The sequence below is a fragment of the Myodes glareolus genome, chromosome 27 (genome assembly GCF_982192425.1).
Source record: "Myodes glareolus chromosome 27, mMyoGla1.1, whole genome shotgun sequence".
Classification (NCBI taxonomy): Eukaryota; Metazoa; Chordata; class Mammalia; order Rodentia; family Cricetidae; genus Myodes; species Myodes glareolus.
Genome location: NC_142052.1, coordinates 43,566,145 through 43,586,571, shown reverse-complemented (window position 1 = coordinate 43,586,571; position 20,427 = coordinate 43,566,145). Strand labels below are relative to the sequence as shown.

General features: G+C 43.8%; 1 protein-coding gene across 4 annotated transcripts in view; it reads right to left on the bottom strand.

The window, feature by feature from the left end:
* Nucleotides 1-15,849, bottom strand: part of Casp8 (caspase 8) — a 32,513-nt gene extending 16,664 nt beyond the window's left edge. Inside the window, exons 1-2 of one of the 4 annotated variants that reach the window (XM_048428785.3) lie at nucleotides 15,409-15,849; nucleotides 1,245-1,577 (exon numbers count right to left, since the gene is read on the bottom strand). In XM_048428785.3, the coding sequence (XP_048284742.3) occupies nucleotides 1,245-1,549 (305 nt within the window). In that variant the 5' untranslated portion in view covers nucleotides 1,550-1,577; nucleotides 15,409-15,849. Of the gene's footprint in view, nucleotides 1-1,244; nucleotides 1,578-3,775; nucleotides 3,929-8,685; nucleotides 8,830-15,408 lie in introns of those variants that run through there. The other 3 variants (XM_048428788.3, XM_048428786.3, XM_085684277.2) reach the window with 3 other exon arrangements.
* Nucleotides 15,850-20,427: the final 4,578 nt, after the last annotated feature.

Genomic DNA, 20,427 nt, shown 5'->3' with positions numbered 1-20,427 from the left:
AGTAAAGTAATATAAAAAGAATAACTCACATAAGGATGGGTACTATTATAACAGAGAACATTTGGATCCTGAATAACTCACACAAGGATGGGGACTATTATAACAGAGAACATTTGGATCCTATATGGTGCTTTGTTAACTTGAATTTTTTTCAAATGCTAATGAGCAAAAAACAATAGCTGCTAAGAGACACTGGGTTATGAAAACTGCTGAATTAAACCAGCCTATATATTTTAAGAATATTTGTACTTTAGAATGGAAGTTAGGAAATGTACTGTGTTGGGGGAGAGGTTATGCCTTTGTTTGCACAGATAAAGGTCAGATTTTACCAAGGAAGACTTCCTGAAAATCTTAACTACAGACATAAAGGAAGAAACCAAAAAATGCTACAGGACGGATGATATATGTGCTGGTCCTTTATGGAATTGCTCTGAGACTGGATGCGATATGGCACATCTTAGCTACAAAGTCCTTATGATTTCTTAACATGCCATCCCTTCATATAGCATACGTAGAGATTTATATTACAATTTTTATGTAGTCCAGAGGGACTTATAGAGTTGGCAGATGTCTTTTACCTACTCAAATATAGATGGGAGAATCGTCTTTCGCTGATTTGTGCACACCAAACATTCTATGCCTGTGTTAATATAGGTATGTATGCTACCTTTAAAAGTTTGTGTGTTCAGAAAAAAAAGGACCAGACACGTATAAAGACAACTATCCCAGGTGATTCAGTCTCCCCACAGCAATAGGAAAGTAGCTAACATATAGAGCTTTGACCATATCCCCTCAGATAGGGCTTTGACTATATTCACTCATATAGGGCTTTGACCATATTCCCTGACATAGGGCTTTGACCATATGCCCTGACATAGGGCTTTGACCATATGACCTCACATAGGGCTTTGATCATATGCCCTGACATAGGGCTTTGACCATATGCCCTGACATATGCTTTGCCTGTCTTATCCTTCTGCAGCCAAATCCCTTCTCCTCCCCAGCACTCCTTTTTTTCTGTCATGCTGCATGAAAAATAAATGATTTTATGGCTTCAGCATTTTTCTCCAAATTATCTATCTAGCCCCTAAATGACTTCATTGAACCCAGGGTCTCATGAGTCACTTCACAATATGAACCCCAGCAGTAACATCTGCAGAGTCAGGTCCCTTCAGCCCGTGCTTCCCAGACCCCTCAACACACCCATATACAGAGAGAGGAGAGAAAAAAGAATTTCTACTCACCTGTAGGCAGAAACCTGAGCTTTGTCTAGATCATACAACTCTTTCTTCATCTCCTCCTTACTGCTGTTTAGGACGTGGGTCAGCAGGTCCCACCGACAGATGAGGAAAAGCAGCTCCTTCAGGAAGGACAGATTGCCTTCCTCCAACATTTCCTTCTCCTGCAGCCCCTGGAATAGCATCAGGGCATCGTTGATGGGCTCCTGCTTCTTCGGTGGTATGTAGTCCAAACACAGAAACTTGAGGGCGGCCACTTCATTACTGCCCAGCTGTTCGGAGATATTGTAAAGGCAGCTGCTGAAATCCATTCCTTTCGCGAGGTAGGAGGGTGGGGACCTGGGCCAACACATGATATACCGCGATCAAGTGAGGAACTCGAGTGCCCGCTCCCAGCTGCTTTCTTGGCAAATACGGGTTGTATCTACTCTGTTCTGGGCATTTTAGAGGGAAGACGTAGAGGATAATGGGAAACAAAGAGGTTTCTACTTCTCAGGAGCTTTCGCGTAGGGAGGTGGAGCTACAGAGAGACACTGGTCAGACCATCTCGACTTGGTGTGGTAACAGTCTTGGGAATAGGGATTCCTGCAGGCAAGAGACTTTTGGGGAGGGGGTTGGAAAAGCAGTTCTTGAAGGAAAGGTGGATGCAAGATGTGGAGGCAAACTGGACAGACACAGACTTCAGCAAAGCACCCAGAGTCTCGAATGGATTGCTGACTCTACAGAAGGACAACAAGTATCGTGGCTAGGAACACAGCTCCACCTTGATCAAAGCCTGGCTCTGCCACTGGCCACTCTTCCTTGGGAAGCATGCATCACCACTGCCCAGTTATCCTTTTGGAAGTTAAACTGAATCCATTATTATTGTGTGCACTGTGAGTGTAGGCGAGTGTGTGCCAAAGCCAGCGTGTGAAAGTCAGAGAACAGCTCTGTGGGGTTTGCTCTCTCCTTCCACCTTTGCACGGGTTCTGGGGATAGAGCTCAGGTTGCCCGCCTCACACAGCGGGCACTTTTACTGGCTGAGCCATCTAGCAGGGGCTCTCTCATTCTTTTCTTAATAGATTGTGACAATCGGAGTTATACAGCAAAAGTTCCTTTGTCTTTTGTGAGCTCGAGATTCGATCATCATTTAAACAAGTTTTCTTGATTTAGAAGACACAGTCAACATCTTGAAAAGAATCTGCTTTGCGTTTGATTCCCAGTGTATTTTGACCCTGGATCTTTCCACTGCATAACTGATGGATTATCATGAAAATTCTTTTACCTGGGCAAAACATTTTAAGGGGCTGGAGAGATGGCTGCTCTTTCAGAAGACTGGACCCACATGGCTGCTCAGAACTGTAACTTTAGTTTCAGAGGTTCTGACCTCGTCTTCTGGCCTCTGTGGGCACCAGGCATGCATGGGGTGCCAAGACATACATACATGCAAGCAAAAAAAAAAAAAGAAAAGAAAAAAGAAAAAAACCCACTCATACCATAAAATAAACTAAAAAAATATTGAAAAAATAAACAGGCATGGAGACATGAGTGTACTGGGAGTCTTTGTTCTATTTTGTGTTTTGTTTGCTGTTGTTGTTGTTGGTAGTGGTGGTGGTGGTGTGTGTGTGTGTGTGTGTTGTGTGTGTGTGTGTGTGCATGCGCGCGCACACGTGTGTGGCATTTTATGCCGGGCAGTGGTGGCACACGCCTTTAATCCCAGCACTCGGGAGGCAGAGACAGGCAGATCTTTGTGAGTTTGAGACCAGCCTGGTCTACAAGAGCTAGTTCCAGGACAGGCTCCAAAGCTACAGAGAAACCCTGTCTCGAAAAAACAAACAAACAAACAAAAAAAAAAAAAAAGAAGAAGAAGAATGGCATTTTAAACCCGGCCAGCACTTAACAGTTACGTGTTCAAAGTACAACAAACCAGAACTGCTGGGCACACAAAGGAACAAGCTAATAATTCCATTTTTTAACTAAGAATTTCCTAATGGGACCAGAGAGATGGCTCAGCAGTTAAAAGCACTTGAAGCCCTTCAAAAGTGGGTTCACTTCCCAGCACGCATACCAGGTGGCTCACAACTACCTATAACTCCAGCTCCAGGGATCTGACACCTTCTTCTAGTTTCCATAGGCACCTCCACTCATACACACATACACACACGTACACACACGCACGCACACACGCGCACACATGCATGCACATGCACACACACGCACACACATAAAATAAAATAAATCTACAAAAATAATTCCCTCTCTATAGAAACACGCATGTTCAACTAAGTGCATTTGTGGAATGCAGCCTTGAACAACTCAAGGCACTCCAATGGCGGACCTGCCAGACTTGACCACACAGCACGTGGCCCTTAGCACTACATCCCATCTCCTGAAACAGCATCCAAGATGTGTTGATAAAAGTGAAAAACAAATTACAATAAAGCAAAAAAAAATACATCTGCTTTTCAATAATATTCAAACAATGCAGTAGATTTTTCAGAGATATTCTATAAAAACTAAAAGGGAAGTTAGGGACGTTCTCAAGCAGATGTACCCACCTCGTGATAAATATTGTCCCCTGTGTGGCCTGAAGGACCAGGGTGGGGATGAAGGAGTGAGAACAGGAATGCGCCCTTCTTTTCTATGGCTGTTCAGGGTGATATATGCAGATATTATTTTTTAAAGCGTGGTGGTTTGTCCATACAATTCAGCTGTCAAGAGACAGAGGCAGGAGAATTACCATAGTTTGAGGCCATCTGGGGAGCACGGTAAATATCAGGCTATCCTTAACTACTACAGCTACTATAGTGTGAGATTCAGCCTTGCAAAACACGGAAGGGGAGGTGAAGGGAGGGAGAAGTAGAGAGAACATGAAAACAGAGAGAAATGCTGCCTGGGTGTGTTCATGTCTTAAAGGCTGTAGTCCAGGGCAGGAAGCAGCACCAGCCCTTGAATGTTGTTCTTCAAAGAAGTAAGTTTCAGTACAGCTAAGACCATTGTACGGAAAAACTTTATCTGGGGAAGTGGGAAAGGATGAGAAAGACCAACAGTTTTTCACTCTTCGGAGAAAAAAAAAATGCTCAACCTTCTCTTACAGAAAAGTAAACCGCAAGCATAATGAGAGGCCAGTTTTCAACCATCGAACTGGCCACGTGATGGGGGTGGAAATTAAAACACGTAGTTGGGTAATGTCACCATCAACACTGTAGAATGCCGCCTGACCCCACATTAACTTCGAGGGGTCTTTTCATACGTAAACGTAAATGACCTCAAAGCCAAAACTCGTACAAGAAACGCACGGTGGTCTTGCTGAACAACAGAACATAAACCGCAGTCAATCAGGGTTCGCGGCCATTCACACAGGTGGAGCTCCGCTCTTGAAAATGACGGGAAAACCATGCCCGGCTATGTGTGAGCTTTGGAGCGCATTGGTGGTTCCACTCACGTGGACGTGGATACCTGTGGGTTCCCAGAGGGCCCTGGTCCGCACACAAAGCAGCGTCTGTGTTGCCTAAGGAGAGTGGAATCGTGGTCGTGGGCATGGAAGGACAGAGAAGGGAATGACAGTGAGCGTGGCCTTCTGTTACATTTCTGCCCTTTGGCGGCTTGTAGTTTACCAGACCCCTTATTAGCGCTTCTGAATGTACCTGAACCTAAGTTAAACCTCTGTTTAAAGACCCTAACTTAGGGCCAGCTGTATTTATTGGCATTAGACCAAACATCCTTAACATTTTGAAGAAGTTTAATCTTTCCAGGCAGTGGTGGTGCAGGCCTTTAATCCCAGCACTCCGGGGACAGGGACAGGTGGATCTCTGTGAGTTCGAAGCCAGCCTGGTCTACACAGCCAGTTCCAGGACAGGCTCCAAAGTTACACAGAGAAACCCTGTCTCGAGAAAAAAAAAAAAAAAAAAAAAAAAAAAAAGAAGTTTACTCTCTGTTAAAACCCCACTTAAAAGGGAAAACTCCACAAGAGGCAAGACTTCCTTCTTTTTCTTTTTAATTTTTCTGATGAAAATAATTATTTGTTTTAGAAAAATATGAAGAAAAAGAAATGATTAAAATTACTCTTAATTACACAAACCAAAGATAAACATCTAGTAATCTTTTACTTCTATATATGTATTTGGTAGAAAATAATAAATATATAATATTAATATATAAATATTATAATAATAAATATATATTGGTTCTTTTGAGACAGGGTTTCTCTGTGTAGTCTTGGCTATCTTGAAACTCGCTCTGTAGACCAGGCTGGTCTCAAAATCACAGAGATCCACCTGACTCTGCCTGCCAAGTGCTTATTAAAAGGTGTGCGCCACCCCTGCCTGTCTTCTACCAAAATTTTTTATTCATACTTATTTTCCCATTAATAATATTGAAAGTACATTCTGATATCTTTTTTCTTTATAGCACAGATTTTAATATCCATAAGGTAGCTACCATATAAGCATAATCCACATAATTAATTTTTATTATTAATTTTTAAATAATTTATTTTTAATTTACGTGCATTTGGTGTTTTCCCTGCATGTCTGTCTGTGTGAGGGTGTCAGATCTGGGAGTTAAAGACAGTTGTGAGCTGATATGTGGGTGCTGGGAATTGAACCTGGGTCCTCTGGGCATCCAGTGTTGTGAACCGCTGAGTTGCCTCTCAAGCCCCAGCCTTATTCAATTTAGGCAGATATGAAAGTGAAAATTCCTGAATACACCCCTACTTCCTTAGAATATTTCCCTATAAGTAATACTACAAGATCACGAAATTATATTAATCAGCCTTTTCAGGTATCACATATTTAACAGTATTTTTTTCTATTTTAATTGTTTTAATCGGTTAAGCTCATTCTTTGACCATTTCCTATATGTATCTATGTTTACCCTCAACACCCCCACCCTCTCTTATCTTCCTCTCACCCCATCTCCCTCCCTCTTCCTTACAAGTCCCTTCCCACACTCATGGCCTTTTAACAGCATTTCCTGACAGAAAAACAGAATGAAACGGCCCGCCCGTTAGGATCTGAGGCCAGGATGACAGTGAGCTGGATGTCATGTGACTGGTACCTGGCCCCTGTGCCGGTCACAGCTCACCGATCTCATCACCTTTGCAACAACATAACGAGACTTCTGACGGAGTTTTCCCATCAAGCTTAACGGTTAACAGGCATCAAAGCTTCCCAGGGCACTCCATGGTACATGGCATTCAGTCCTGTTTGACTATTTTTGTTAAGGTCACATGTTTCTCTAGTCATGGTACCCAAAAGGCAATCAGTTTCACATAATTTAAGAGACCATGAGCCGGGCGGTGGTGGCGCATGCCTTTAACCCCAGCACTTGGGAGGCAGAGGCAGGCGGATCTCTGTGAGTTTGAGGCCAGCCTGGTCTACAGAACAAGTTCCAGGACAGCCAGGGCTACACAGAGAAACCCTGTCTGAAACACCAGAAAGAGAGAAAGAGAGAGAGAAAGAGAGAGAGAGAGAGAGAGAGAGAGAGAGAGAGAGAGAGCATAAAAACCTGTTAGTCTGCCTCCTCTGTAAGAAGAGGGACCACACTGTGGTCTTGCTTTATTGAACCTAGACTGGTAGCCTGAACTCATGGAAAATTAACATTGTTACTATTTTTTAAATAATGCTTTTTGCTATGTTCTTCTGCTCCTGAAAACACCTCACAGAGGAAGGGTAGAAAAGAATAAAAATAAAATTAAAATCTTTTCAATCTTGTCATTTTGAATTAATTCTCTGGCTACATTGGGCATTTTATACTGAAATGTATTCACATTTTATACTGAAATGCTTAACTATGTGGGCAATAAGTAAATCTGAAGAGTTTGTCACATCATGTGTATATTCTATTACTGCTGTCAAATAATCCCAACACATATATTTGCACTATATAATATATAAGAACATTTAATGTTTACATATGCGTGACTGACAATATTTAAATGTAAGCAAATGCATTAAGACATGTATGTGTTCAGAAGCATCCCTAGCAGCACACATTTGACACATTTTACTAGCAGCCTCTGAAGAGGATTGCCACAGTCTTCATTTTACGATCGCACTAGGTCACAACTGGATCACCTCACCAGATGTGGACCTCGCCAGATGTGGACCTCACCAGATGTGGATGCAGATTCACGTGTCACTCAAGGGCTTCAACAGCACACACCTTAAAAATTTGAAATTTTCATAACACCAGCCAGCCTATTCCGGCTGCTTGGTGAGTTTCAAGCCAGCAAAGACCAAGATAGATAACATATGAAGAACACACACATGCACACCCACAAACACACACACACATAAGCATATCCACAAACATGCACACATACTCATAGAAAACATGCTATCTTATTCTAAATACTATTGGATGCAACAAAGACAAATAATCACATTTTCAAATAATCGGTATTTCCAGAAATATTAAAAGTTTAGCAAACACCAGACTGTGTTAGAGCGAGGGCTCTCCGCGGCTCTCTGCCAAAGCCTCACATGCCTGTTGACTGCAATCCTTGAACCCCTTCTCCGGTGGTTTAGAGAACTACCTCCAAGACAGGGTTGGGGTGGGGGACATGAAATGAAACTTGCTAGAACTTTCCAGGGATAAAAGTTTACATGTCATCCAAAGTCTCTCTCTCAAGCCAAGTCTAACTGTTAGTGCCGCCTCTGCCTCCAGGCAAGGCTGCTCCCAGAAAGGGAGTGGGGGCTCTAACTAGGCTCTCCCTCCCCTAAAGATCCTAATGATCACCACACACAATCAACAAGCCCCAGCAGGCAGGTGTTCGAAACAGCCCACAAAGGCACTCAAACCTCAATAAAAAATGTATAGCCAGCCCCATCATTTTCTAATTGAATGTAACTCATAACTTCCCTTGTAAGACGCTTGATTAACCTCGCCCTAACCTCGCCACTGGTACAGATTTCCGAGTTTTTAATCTGTGCTTCCTTATTGTTTCATTCTCTGGACGGCTCTGTTTCATTTTTAATAGGAAGGGCAGGCTGGCTATGTAGCTCAGGGCGGTAAAATGCGTGCCCAGCATGTGTAAGGTTCTGGACTCAGTTCTCAGTACTGCAGATCATAGACACAGTCAAATCGCTAAGACTGTGTTCGTGTTTGGGGGTGTACATGAGTGTATCAGAAGATGTGTAGTTTCGGGGGCAGTAAGTAGATCAGGAAGGAGGTGGAGTAGCCAAGTCTGTTGAAATTTAAATTTTGGCTTCCGTTTAAGGGGGAGGCTTCAAATAGATGGCTGTATTTAAGGTACATTCAAGAAATACCCAGAAGCACATCCATCCAGGGGATGGGGGGACAGAAGATGGAGGGCAGCTACCCACACAGATAAAGCTCCCGGCTTCCCTTTCAGTACTGAAACCCTGAATCCCTATACAGCCATAGGGCCTCCAGATCCCACACCCAGAAGCCTAGAAAGTTTTAGTATCAAGATCCTTCCTCTTAAAAGCCCAGCTGACCTTACCAGAAACAAACCCACCGAGGTCCGGCGAAGGCCCCTGGCTCCCAAGCAGCTTCTCTGGGTCTGTGGCAGGCAGAGGGCAACCAAGAGCTGGAGGGTAGGGCGGTTTGTACTTCCTGCTCTCCTGGCAGGGCGTAGACAGGAGGCGGGAGGAAGAGGGCTGGCCTGGGTTAAGATTGTTCGAAGTGTGTGTATGGATACATTGTAGGCTGAGCATACTCCCTTACTCACTGTTCACTTTCCTGCCAGTCCCTCTGCCGCCTCGACAGTCTCAAGAAAGTTTCACTTCTACTTTTCATGTCAAATTCATGAGTTTATGTGACTAAATAAAAGCCACGGACCACAAATGTAAACGCTGATGACATCTGTCTTTCCGAGATTGGCTCAGTTGACTAAGGATGATTATCTCCGTTTTTGTCCATTTTCCTGCAATTAATATAGCTTTTTGTTTGTTTGGTTTTGTTTTTGGAGACAGGGTTTCTCTGTGTAGCCCTGGCTGTCCTGGAACTTGATCTGTAGACCAGGCTGGATCCACCTGCCTCTGCCTCCCAAGTATTGGGATTAAAGGAGTGTGCCACCACTGCCCAGCGGAATTTTATTCTTTTATTGCAATATTTTAAATATCTAAATAAGTAATTAAGTACTCTGTTCTTTATGGTTGAAAATTCCCGTGTGTGTGTGTGTGTGTGTGTGTGTATGTGTGTGTGTATGCATGATATAGAGATGAACACGTTGCATTGGTATGGATCTTGGTTTAATGATACAAATTTAAAGTCAATTTTGTTATATGCCTATTTCTGCTCTTGATTAAGGTATTGTATCTGTGCAGCTCATTTAAAAATGTAATGTATAATTTAGATAATCATCTAAAATAGTCAAGCTTGTAGTCATGTTAGGTTTTCTAGATATATAGAGATATATTTCAGTTAGATAGGCATTCTTCAAATCTTTCAGGGACCTTCAGAATATGACATTTAAAATGTTTTAAGAACTTAGGGCTTTTCATGACAATGAGACACATCTGCTCCTGGCAGCACCAATCTATTTCACGAGGATGATGGGCATCAAAGAGGCTCCTTATGGAGTTTGTTAGCCATTCGGACAAGGAACTGCTCTTGCCTGGACTGCTTGATGAACTGGACATGCAGGTCCCACAGAGAAATGACCACTAAACTTGCCTAAAGATGAGATGATCTTCTGGGGTCCCTGATTCATGAAAGAGTCTGCTAGACATTCTTTAGGACATAGAAGAAAGTTACTGACAAACTGCCAATATAGGCAGAACTGTATCTGAAATTTCCTGCTTTGTGGAAAAGTCTGCTGGATACTATGGGCCTGTAGGCCAAAGATGGATGCCCCAATGGTACAGAAGAACCTTGGGTGACTGTCCAGGCAGTGAGATATCTCTGTCAATTCTAGAGTTTTGGAAGTTATTTACACTGCACTTCTTGTTTACTTAGGTAATATCATAGCCTTCTGGAGTCTTTGATGGAGTTGAAAAATAGATATAGTTTTCCTTAGTTATGATAAAAGATAAAGTAGAAAAAATATCATAACTGTAATTCTTGATTGATACCTGTTTTGCTATATGTAATTTTACCATGTTAAAGTTAAAACCTTCCTTTTTATTTAGACAGAATAGGGGAGGTGGGATTCCCCTCTGTATTCTGTGAATACTATTGGTTAATAAAGAAACTGTGTTGGCCTGTGATAGGGCAAAAGAGTAGAGCTAGGCGGGGAAAACTAAACTGAATGCTGGGAGAAAGAAGGTGAAGTCAGGAGAAGCCATGTAGCCCCACTGGAAACAGACACTGGAACTTTACCCAGTAAGCCAGTCACGTGGCGATATACAGATTTATAGAGATGGGTTAAATTAAGATATAAGACTTAGCCAGAAATACGCTTAAGCTATTGGCCAAATGGTATTGCAAATAATATGGTTTGTGATTATTTTGGGGCTGAGCATCCAGGAACAAACAAACAGACTCCTACTACATGTGTATATAAAATGTCACATTTTTCTCATCCATTCCTCTGTTTTTAATGGTCGGGTTGGTTCCATAATTTAGCTATGTGAATAACTATGAATGTACAAGTGTCTTCGTGATATGTTGACTTAGAATCCTGAGCATAAACACAGCTGGGTCACATGGAAGATCTATTGTTAAGGTTTTAGAACAACCTCCGCATTGACTTTCCAGAGGCTAGCCCAGCTTGCATCCCCATCAGCAGGGTCTCCGGGTCCCTTCTGTCTAATTTCTTCCAAGCGTCCGTGGTCATTTTTTATCTTAATGACTGCTATCTTGACGGAGACAAAATGGAATCTCAATGTACTGTAATTCACAGTTCTCTGATGGCTAATGAAATGGAGAAATTGTTTCATTGCTTTTAGCTATTTGTGAGTTTTTTTTTAATTTAACGACTTACTCATTTATTTATTTGAGAGTGAGGGACATTCTTGCTGCTTGTAGAAGTGAGAAGACAACTTCTTTCGGGAGTCGGCCCTCTTCCATCGTGTGTGTTCTAGGGAAGGAACTAAGACCGTCTGGCTCATTGCCGAGTGCCTCTGCACCCTCTACCAACCTCCTGGGCCTTCATTTCATCTTTTGAAAACCCACCTGTTCATTTCATTGGCTCGCTTATTAATTGAGTCATTTGAATTCTTATTGCTTACATTTTTAGTTCCTTGCTTTCTTTCCGTTTTTTGCTTGTTTTGTTTTGTTGATCTTTTGAGACAAGGTTTCTCTGTGTAATAGCCCCTGTTTTCCTGGAACTCGCTTTGTAGACCAGGCTGGCCTTGAACTCACAGAGAGCTGCCTGCGCCTGCCTTCCAAGAGCTGAGGTTAAAGGCGTGCGCCACAACCACCTGGCCTACTCTCTTAGTTCTTTGTATTGTCTAGATACTAACGCTTTGCCAGATAAACGGTGTGTGAAGATTTTTCTCCCACCCTGTATGCTGTCCCTTTGCCCAATTAAGAGATCCTTCACTATGCAGAAGTCTTTTAGTTTCACGAGGTCTCATTTGGCAACTGTGGGACGTTGTTCTTGAGCAGAACATTTCGATAGTAATTCTGAATACTAGTGGTCCCTGTATCACAACCGAAAGACACAAGCTGCAGATTGGATCAAAGCAAACAAACAAACAAACAAACAAACCAAAACCAGGATCCATCTATTCGTTGCCATCAAAAAAAAAAAAAAAAGAACCACAACATCAAAGATAACAAACACTGCCTTAAAGGGGAACAGGCAGAAAAGGATGTCCAAGCAAATGGGTCTCAGAAACAAGCCAGTGCCACTGCTCAAATATCAGATCAGTCCAGAACTAATCAGAAGGTAGAGAGGGTCACCTCATACGGACTGAGAGACAATCCATCAAGAGGACATTGTAGTTCCAAACACTGATGTATGAATAAACCAAATTCTGCTGAGAGTAAAGTCATGAATTAACTCCAACACTGTAAACGGGTGACTTCATACCTCATTCTTATCAGTAGACAGAAAAAGCATCTGAGTTACGGCAGCCCCAACAGATTAACTTAAAAATGGAAGCAACTCTTTAGGTTAGTAGCTCCACACAGCCGCACAGGCTGCCACTGCCTGTGGCCTGCATGTGATTCCAGCGCAGCTCGTGGCTCCGTTGAGGTCACAGATCAGATGCACAAACTAGTAATGCAATGACCCCTTAAGGCCTCAGAAAAACCAGAACAAGCTAAACCGAAATGCAACAGACCAGGTGTGATGGTTTGAATGAGAATGGCCCTCAGGGCCAATTTTTTTGTTTGTTTATTTGTTTGAATGCTTGTCCCTGGTTAACTGGAACTGTTTGAGAAGAATTAGAAAAGGGAGAAACACAGGGTGAGTTTTGAGGCTTCAAAAACCCACAGTAAGCCCTGTTTCTCACTCTCCATTGGCCTGGATCATATGAACTCTCAGCTGCTGCTCCATGGCCTGCCTGCCTGCCCGCCATGCTCCCCACCGTGATGATAATGAACTAACCCCTCTGAAGCTGTAAGCCAGCCCCACAGTTAGATATTTTCATGGGGTCTCTTCACAGCAACAGAATAGTAGCTGAGACAGATGGGAAAAATAATTACGATCAGAGCAGAGATTAATGAAACAAAACCAAAAAGAGATTCACAAAGAATTGAAGAAGCAAAGTTGATACTAAGAAAAGATAAAGAAGACCTACTAATCAAAAGAGAGAAAACCCAGATTAATAAAGTGAGAGGCAAAAAGGGGAGACATTACAACTGATAACGATGAAATTTACAAAAATTTACAAAAAAAAAAAAACATGGCTATACCTGAAAAGCTGTGATTCTACTCACTTCTAGGATCTAAAAAAAAAAATGGATAAATTTCTAAAATTATATCAACTGACAAAGGCTGAGGGGTGGCAGGGCTTTTGGCTCTGGGTATGGGACAGAAAGAGTTAACTCTCTGGATAATCATTTTACCACTAAAGCCTTATCTCTTTAGTCGAAATGAGAAATACGGATTGGACAAGAATACTTTCTTTCCATATTTCAAGATTTTGTTTGTTTGTTTGTTTGTTTTTCGAGACAGGGTTTCTTTGTGTAGCCCTGGCTGTCCTGGAACTCTCTCTGTAGACCAGGCTGGCTCAAACTCGGGGATCCACCTGCCTCTGCCTCCCGCGTGCTCGGATTCGAGGTGGTGCCACCACTGCCCGGCCCCTATTTTTCCGGGTTTTAAAGCTGTTTCTGGGTTACATTGTAGCCATATGACCACAATGTTTTCACCCTGTAACTATTGGAAACACCTCGGATGGGCCTGAAGTCCCGAGCTTTGAAGGACATCTGTCACAGGGGACTCTGTTACAAACACAGACTTTCTCTTTGGTCCCAGTTCGAAAGTTCCCAGTCACTGCTCCTTAAAGAACTCTTAAAATCGAAGGTTTCCTACAGCAATCTCACCAAGGGCGTGTGAACCAAACAATGAGCAAACACATAAGCTCCTTGCTGGGAATTGGTTAAAATAGGTTCTGGTGTTAAAAGAAGAGAAAGAACTTTGAAACCGCTTGCTGCTACCCACCACAGGATGAAGCGATCAGAGGAAAGCGCCCAGATTTGGCAGTAGAGAGGATGAATGGCCTGTCCAAAAGTGCCTCGGCGTCCAGGAGGGCTGGGCTAGGGCAACCCCATGATATCAGGACCTTCCCTGGCTTGTGATTCCGCCCAAGAACCTGGGCAAGACCACAGCCACAGACCCAAATCCTGTTTGGGTCTTAATCCACGCCAGGACTTAGTATGGTTGCTACACAACCTCTACCTACCCCAGTTCTGGGCCCACGCTTTTGTGAGCATTTCCTGTCCAAGACCATGAGCTTCCTGAGGGACAGCAACTGCAGCTTTCACGGTAATACCTGAACCATACAACTGCCCGAAAATATCACCAATGAAAAGAAACTCTGAAAAGCAGAAATGCACGTGAAGTTCCCTGTGGGCACCGAACCCACTAAAGCATCAGATGCCATAGTTAAATGGGTCAGGAAACCTGGGAAATACTGAATGAAGCAAGAAGATGTCCACTTTCAAGTTGGAAGCTTAAAAAAAAAAAAAAAAAAAAAAAAAGATGGCAGGCCGAATAGGGTAAAGTGGCTTTACTATACAGGCTGCTGAAGAAGTCATATTATTTCCTGGACTGGATTAAAACACAAACAGGGTTTGATTTTTTTTTAATTGTGCCATTACTGGGCAGAATCAAACACCAGCTGCACAACCTGGTGTTACGGGGTCATCTTCTCCATCCTGGGTGAAGAGACGCAGCCGTGACTGGCAACCCCTCTGTAGCCACATACGAACCCTTTCGTCTGTTTAAAGAGGATTCGTAAGAAACAAGAGTGTTCATCATCCTAATTGCATCACTCCCCTATTCATAAAAACAGATTTGTTGGGACTGGAGAGATGGCTCAGCAGTTTAGAGCCCTTACCACTCCTGCAGAGTCTCTGTGTTCGGTTGGTTCCCAGCATCCACACGGTGGCTTAAACTATGTGAACTCCAGTTCCAGGGGATCTGTGCCCACCCCACCCCCCACCCCCACACGCATGCGCACACTCACCAAGTGTACATACATACTTGCAGGCAAAACACTCATAAAATAGAAGTAGAAATAAATCATGTTTTAAAGAAAGAAACGGAGAGCTAACCAAGCAGAAGGAACGTAGAGGACTCCCTTAAAAAAATAAAGTTAAGAAAACTAAGAAATAGAAATATGATTATATGGTAATTACCAATACCTTAAAGCTCAAGTCGTTACAACAGTGACCGGCAGGAAAACCAGAAGTTTAAAAGCTCAAGGAAGTGGGGGAGGAAGACGGAAAGAGAGGAGAGGGAGAGAAACAGATTGAGGGAGGGGCGAAATGGAGAGAGAATTTGGAGGTACTGGAGTTTGGCGGCGTCTTTTAGGGGTTGGAAGAGCATAAAACGCGGGAGGACACGCAGCAGAGGAGGGAGGACTCCACACAGTAATGTCAGCGCGTGGTTAACTCAGCTCCAGGTTCCAGAGTCGAGTTAAAAAGAAAGTAAGCCTAAGAAGTTGTCTGAGGTTCTCTGGAGATGGGCCGAGGGAGGCGCTGAGGGTCCTGCCGGCGCGGGCGGAACCTCGGTGGCTGTGCGTCGGGAAGCGCCATGCGAGATCGCCACGGGAGCAGCAGCCGGTGGCCGGCTGGTGGGAGCTGAACGAGGCCGCAGAGCCGCACTCACCTGAACGCAGAGTCACAGCTCCGAGGCTCGCCTGTCAGTCACAGCTCCGGGGACCCGGGCGAGCGGCTCGGGGAGAAGATCTGCGATGCCCGCGCAGCTGCTAACTTTTGCTTTCGAAGGCTCCACGCCGGGCCCGCGGCTCCGGGAGTGCGCTCACTTCCTGTTCCCACCCGGCTTGGCCACCGTTTCCCAGCAATTCCAAGAAGCCAGGCTTTAAAACCTGATCACGCGAGGTCAGGGAAGGAGAGCCGATCAAGCGCCCTCCGCAAAAGAGCGGGCTCCAGCCTTAAGCAAGGAGGACGAAAACTCGCAATTGTATGAGTTCTGCGAAAACTACACGTAGCGGAGAGAAATGACTCATTCCGCAGCAAGTTAATCATTAGTTGGCATCATGGTGCCAGTCAGCCGTCCTTGGTATAGGCTGCCCCACTGTCCCTGGCCTTAGGAGCTCCCGCCAATTCTTGAGGACACTTCCTTATTCTCCTCCCCACCCCTTCTGAGACGGGCTAGGAACGTGGCTGTGGGGTGGAGTGTTTGCTTTGCATGCAGAAAACCTACACCGTGTAAACCGGATGGGTAAACCAGATGGATGCCTGGTGCACGCTTGTAATCTCAGCACTCAGGGAGGTGGAGGTGGGAAGATTAGAACTAGCAAGATCCAGAATCAGTCAGGGCAGAAAATGAAAGAACACACACACTCATGCGAGCCAATGCCCAATTTCCAACCACTCTGAAGAAGGAAGCGATTTCACACTGGACTTCAAACTACCAGCAAGGGTAGTTTGATGCAGTCCCCACCCCAGTTCCGGGGACCACAGGCCATGCACAGAGTCCCCACCCCAGTTCTGGGGACCACAGGCCATGCACAGAGTCCCCACCCCAGTTCTGGGGACCACAGGCCATGCACAGAGTCCCCATCCCAGAGTCGGGGCCACAGGCCATGATTCCCACCTGTGTGCTGGAGACCTGAACTTAGGTCATTACCCACTAAGCCATCTTCCCAGACCTCTAAGGTTTTACTTCAAGATGCCGTCTTGGTTAAGTTGTCCAGGCTGACCTTGGCTTAATATCCCCCTCCCTCCATCTCCCAAGTAGCTGGGATCACAAGCTTGTGACGCTAGGCCAGGCTTGTTCTGTCTTTTTATTCCCATATCCCCCAGACAGAGCCATAAAGAGATTTAAGATTACTCACAAACAGGGTGTGGGGGTAACCTGGCAAGAATCTGGCAGGAAAAGAGCCACAGTCCATACCCCATAAGGGCCACTGACCCAACACACACACACACACACACACGCATAGTCACACACACCCATAAGGGCCACTGACCCACAACGCACGCACGCACGCACATACACACACGCATACTCACACACACTCACACACACACACGCACACACAAACTCACACACACAATCACATGCACACACACTCCAGGGAGGGGGAGGGCTTAGAATCAGCAGGTTCCAGATTCATTGCCTTGGAATGGTGGCAGCCATCCTTATGGTCCCCTGGTCCGGGAAGGACTTGGAAACGGTAGGGTATGAGACTTCTACGATTGTCCCTGCTATTGCCAGGTGTACTGCCTCTTATTGCTGGAACAAGATGTCTAACAGCAAGCAATTTAAGGAAGGAAGACTTTATTCTGCCTTACAGTTCAAGGAATACAGTCAGTCGAAGCAGGAGGCTGGGTGTGTAATCAGGAAGTGGGGCTAGGCTAGGGGCCAGGCCACTCCCAGGAGCTCATTGCCACAGCCTTCCCAGGCAGCTCCACCAGCTAGGGACTAAGCACTCAAGGGAGACATGTCATCAAACCACAACACCAGCAGTGAAAGCTGATAAGGCCAGACCAGTCTGACTATATATGGTGCCCATCATCTGGCCACATATATCCACATAAGGCCTGAGAAAGCCAAAAAGGAAAGTTCACAACACAGAGTCAAACATGGCTTCCTGGTGCAGCTTCCTGTTGACCAAGGTCTCTGAAAAGACTCGGTGTAGAGAGACTGCTTGTGGCTGAAGCCACCAGTCACCAGCACCAAGCACTAAACTGAGCCCTGCTGGTGGCTAACCTAGCTGTCTGAAATTTGTCTCACACAATCAGATGAAACAAAGACAGGATCCAGACAGAAAAGAATCTCTAGACAGGGTACAGTATTTTTTAAAATGTGATTAGATGTGGAAGAACGAAAAGAAGAAGATGGATATAGACATTCATAGAAAAAATAGTTTAAAAATAATAAAGTCTTTAAAAAAGAGTGAAGTGGGAGGAAGGGAGGGAGAAAAGAGTAAAATAATATCTTTAAAAAATAAGCCATATAAAGACCTTATATGGTGCTTGGCTAATTTTAAATTTTTTTAAATGTTAATAACAGAGAATAACAGCAATGAGAGGGTTTGTGAAAGGAACTGCTGAATTAAGCCTGCCTAGATACTTTAGGAATACCTTAACTTTAAGTCAGAAAAAGATTTGCTTTGGGGAAGAGGCTATGTTTTTGTTTCTGCAGAAAACGAAAGGCTGTGGATTCACTCAACGTTAAACTGGATCAGGTTTGATTAGGGGAGACCACCCCCTTCTGAAAATCCTGGCTACATACATACTGATATAAAGAAATAAACCTATAAAAACCACAAGACAGGTGATGTGTATTTCATCTACTCAAAAACATAAAAAATAATCATCTTTAGCTGGCTTGTGCAAACACACACACACACACACACACACACACACACACACACCACACATACACAGCCCATACTTGTGTTAATGTAGATATGGATGTTATCTTTGAAAGTGTGTGTGTTTTCTGAGCAAGGGGGCCACATACCAATGAAAACAGGTGGCCTAGATGATCCAGCCTCTCAGAGTGCCTCTGTTGCATTTTCCTTAGAGTTCTGCATCCAGAACAGATTCAAGGCTGCTGGTTGAGATGGTCCAGCCTCATAGACTACTCCAACCAGGACTACACATAAATCTTGTACTTTCCCATTACACAGAGACTGGGCAACAAATGTTACAGCCAGTTTTTCTAGGACTTGATCATTATCTTGATTTTCTCAAGGTCCCCTACAAATGTTATTGCCCACCCTGCCCCCCAACAATGAGAAGCAGTCTAGAGAACACAATGCCCACATTCCCAAGAGGTGGGGTGGGTGGTTTTTGGTCATTCAGTGCATTATGGATATTTGTCATCATTGGGGGATTGGTTATAAAAGATTCAGGGATCTCTTTCCAATGGAAAAGGGGGGTTATAGTACAGAAATGACGCAAGGGTGGATTGTTGGGTCTACTTTTGAACAACCACCTGTCTCAAATATTTCACATTGTTATGGAATTCTGTGTATTAATACAAAGTTAAGGTTATTTTTTGTTAGAACATACCATACTTGTTTAAGGTATCATACCTGTGCAGCTCATTTAGCAACGGAATGTAAATTTCTAGTCCTTGAAAGTTATCATTGCAAACTATTGAGGATAATAAAGAAATGCAGGTTAGTAGTTAGTCACATATTAAAATCAAACTTGTTGCCATGCTAAGTGTGTTTTCAGGATCATACAGAGATATATATATATATTTTAGACAGATGGTAATCTCTAAACACTTCAAAGACCTATGGAATATGGCATTTAAACTGTTTTAATGACATAAGGGTTTTCATGACAGTGAGCCACATCTGCTCCTGGCAGCACCAATTTACTTATAAAAAAGGATGTCATGCTTCAAAGAACCTCCATATGGAGTTTTCTTTCCTTGTGTCCAAAAGCTAGTCATGTGGGCAAGGGGCTACCCATGCCTCAACTGCTGACAGTATGCTGTTCAAACTGGACAAGCAGGACACACACACACAAAAAAAAATGACTTCCAAACTTTGCTAAGATAAGGTAGGACAGTTCTTCAAAAGTTTTCTGCTTCACAGAAAATTCTGTCAGATATTCTAGTCCTGTAGAGGGAGGATAGATGCCCCAGGGTCACAGAGGATCCTTGGGTGACCATCTAGGAAGCCAGCCCCAGGGTCATAGAGGATCCTTGGGTGACCATCTAGGAAGCCAGCCCCAGGGTCATAGAGGATCCTTGGGTGACCATCTAGGAAGCCAGCCCCAGGGTCACAGAGGATCCTTGGGTGACCATCTAGGAAGCCAGCCCTAGGGTCATAGAGGATCCTTGGGTGATCATCTAGAAAGCCAGATGATTCTGTTGCTGCAGTTTTGGAAGTTGCTTTCTCTGTACTTCCTGTTCACTCAAGTAATATTTTATCCTTCTTGGGTCTCTGATGGAGATTAAAGGCTAGGCAGTTATATTTTTACAGTTTTCCTTGTTAATAAATTCAGAAAAGAAACTTATGTAAGAGATGTAAAGTTTATAAGGTTGAGAAACATAAAAACAAGTTGTTTACTGAAATGATGTTTTAAAGTCTAACGGGGTATTTTTAGGATGGTAATATAAGGTATGACAAAATGGTTTAGGTATAAAACTTTGGACTAAGATAGATAATGGAGTATTTTCTCTAAATTTGGTATTGGTTCAGTAAAGTGGCAGTTATGGGTTCTTCTCTAAGATCCATGACTTCTATAGCCCTGGGTAGTTAATTTCCCTTTTATTTTTTTGGTTTATTGTTATTATTATTTGGTTTTTGGAGACAGGGTTTCTCTGTGGCTTTGGAACCTGTCCTGGAACTAGCTCTTGTAAACCAGGCTGGCCTCGAACTCACAGAGATCTGCCCGCCTCTGCCTTCGGAGTACTGGGATTAAAGGTGTGCACCACCACCGCCCTGCTTGAGATTTCCCTTTTATTGAGCAGACCTTAAACCCAATTAGAGAGTTTGGTTGTGGCCAAGGCATATAACCACTATTGCACCTCTAGGGCTATTGTGTCTTGCGGTTGTTGTTGTAATTCATGCACATCATAGCTGGGTAAGTATCTCCCCAGTCTCTACCTCAGACTGTTGGTAAATGACCTACATGGTGCTTGTGAGTTCAAAGCTATGTGTGCGCCTGGCAAATGAACTGGGGTGTGACCATA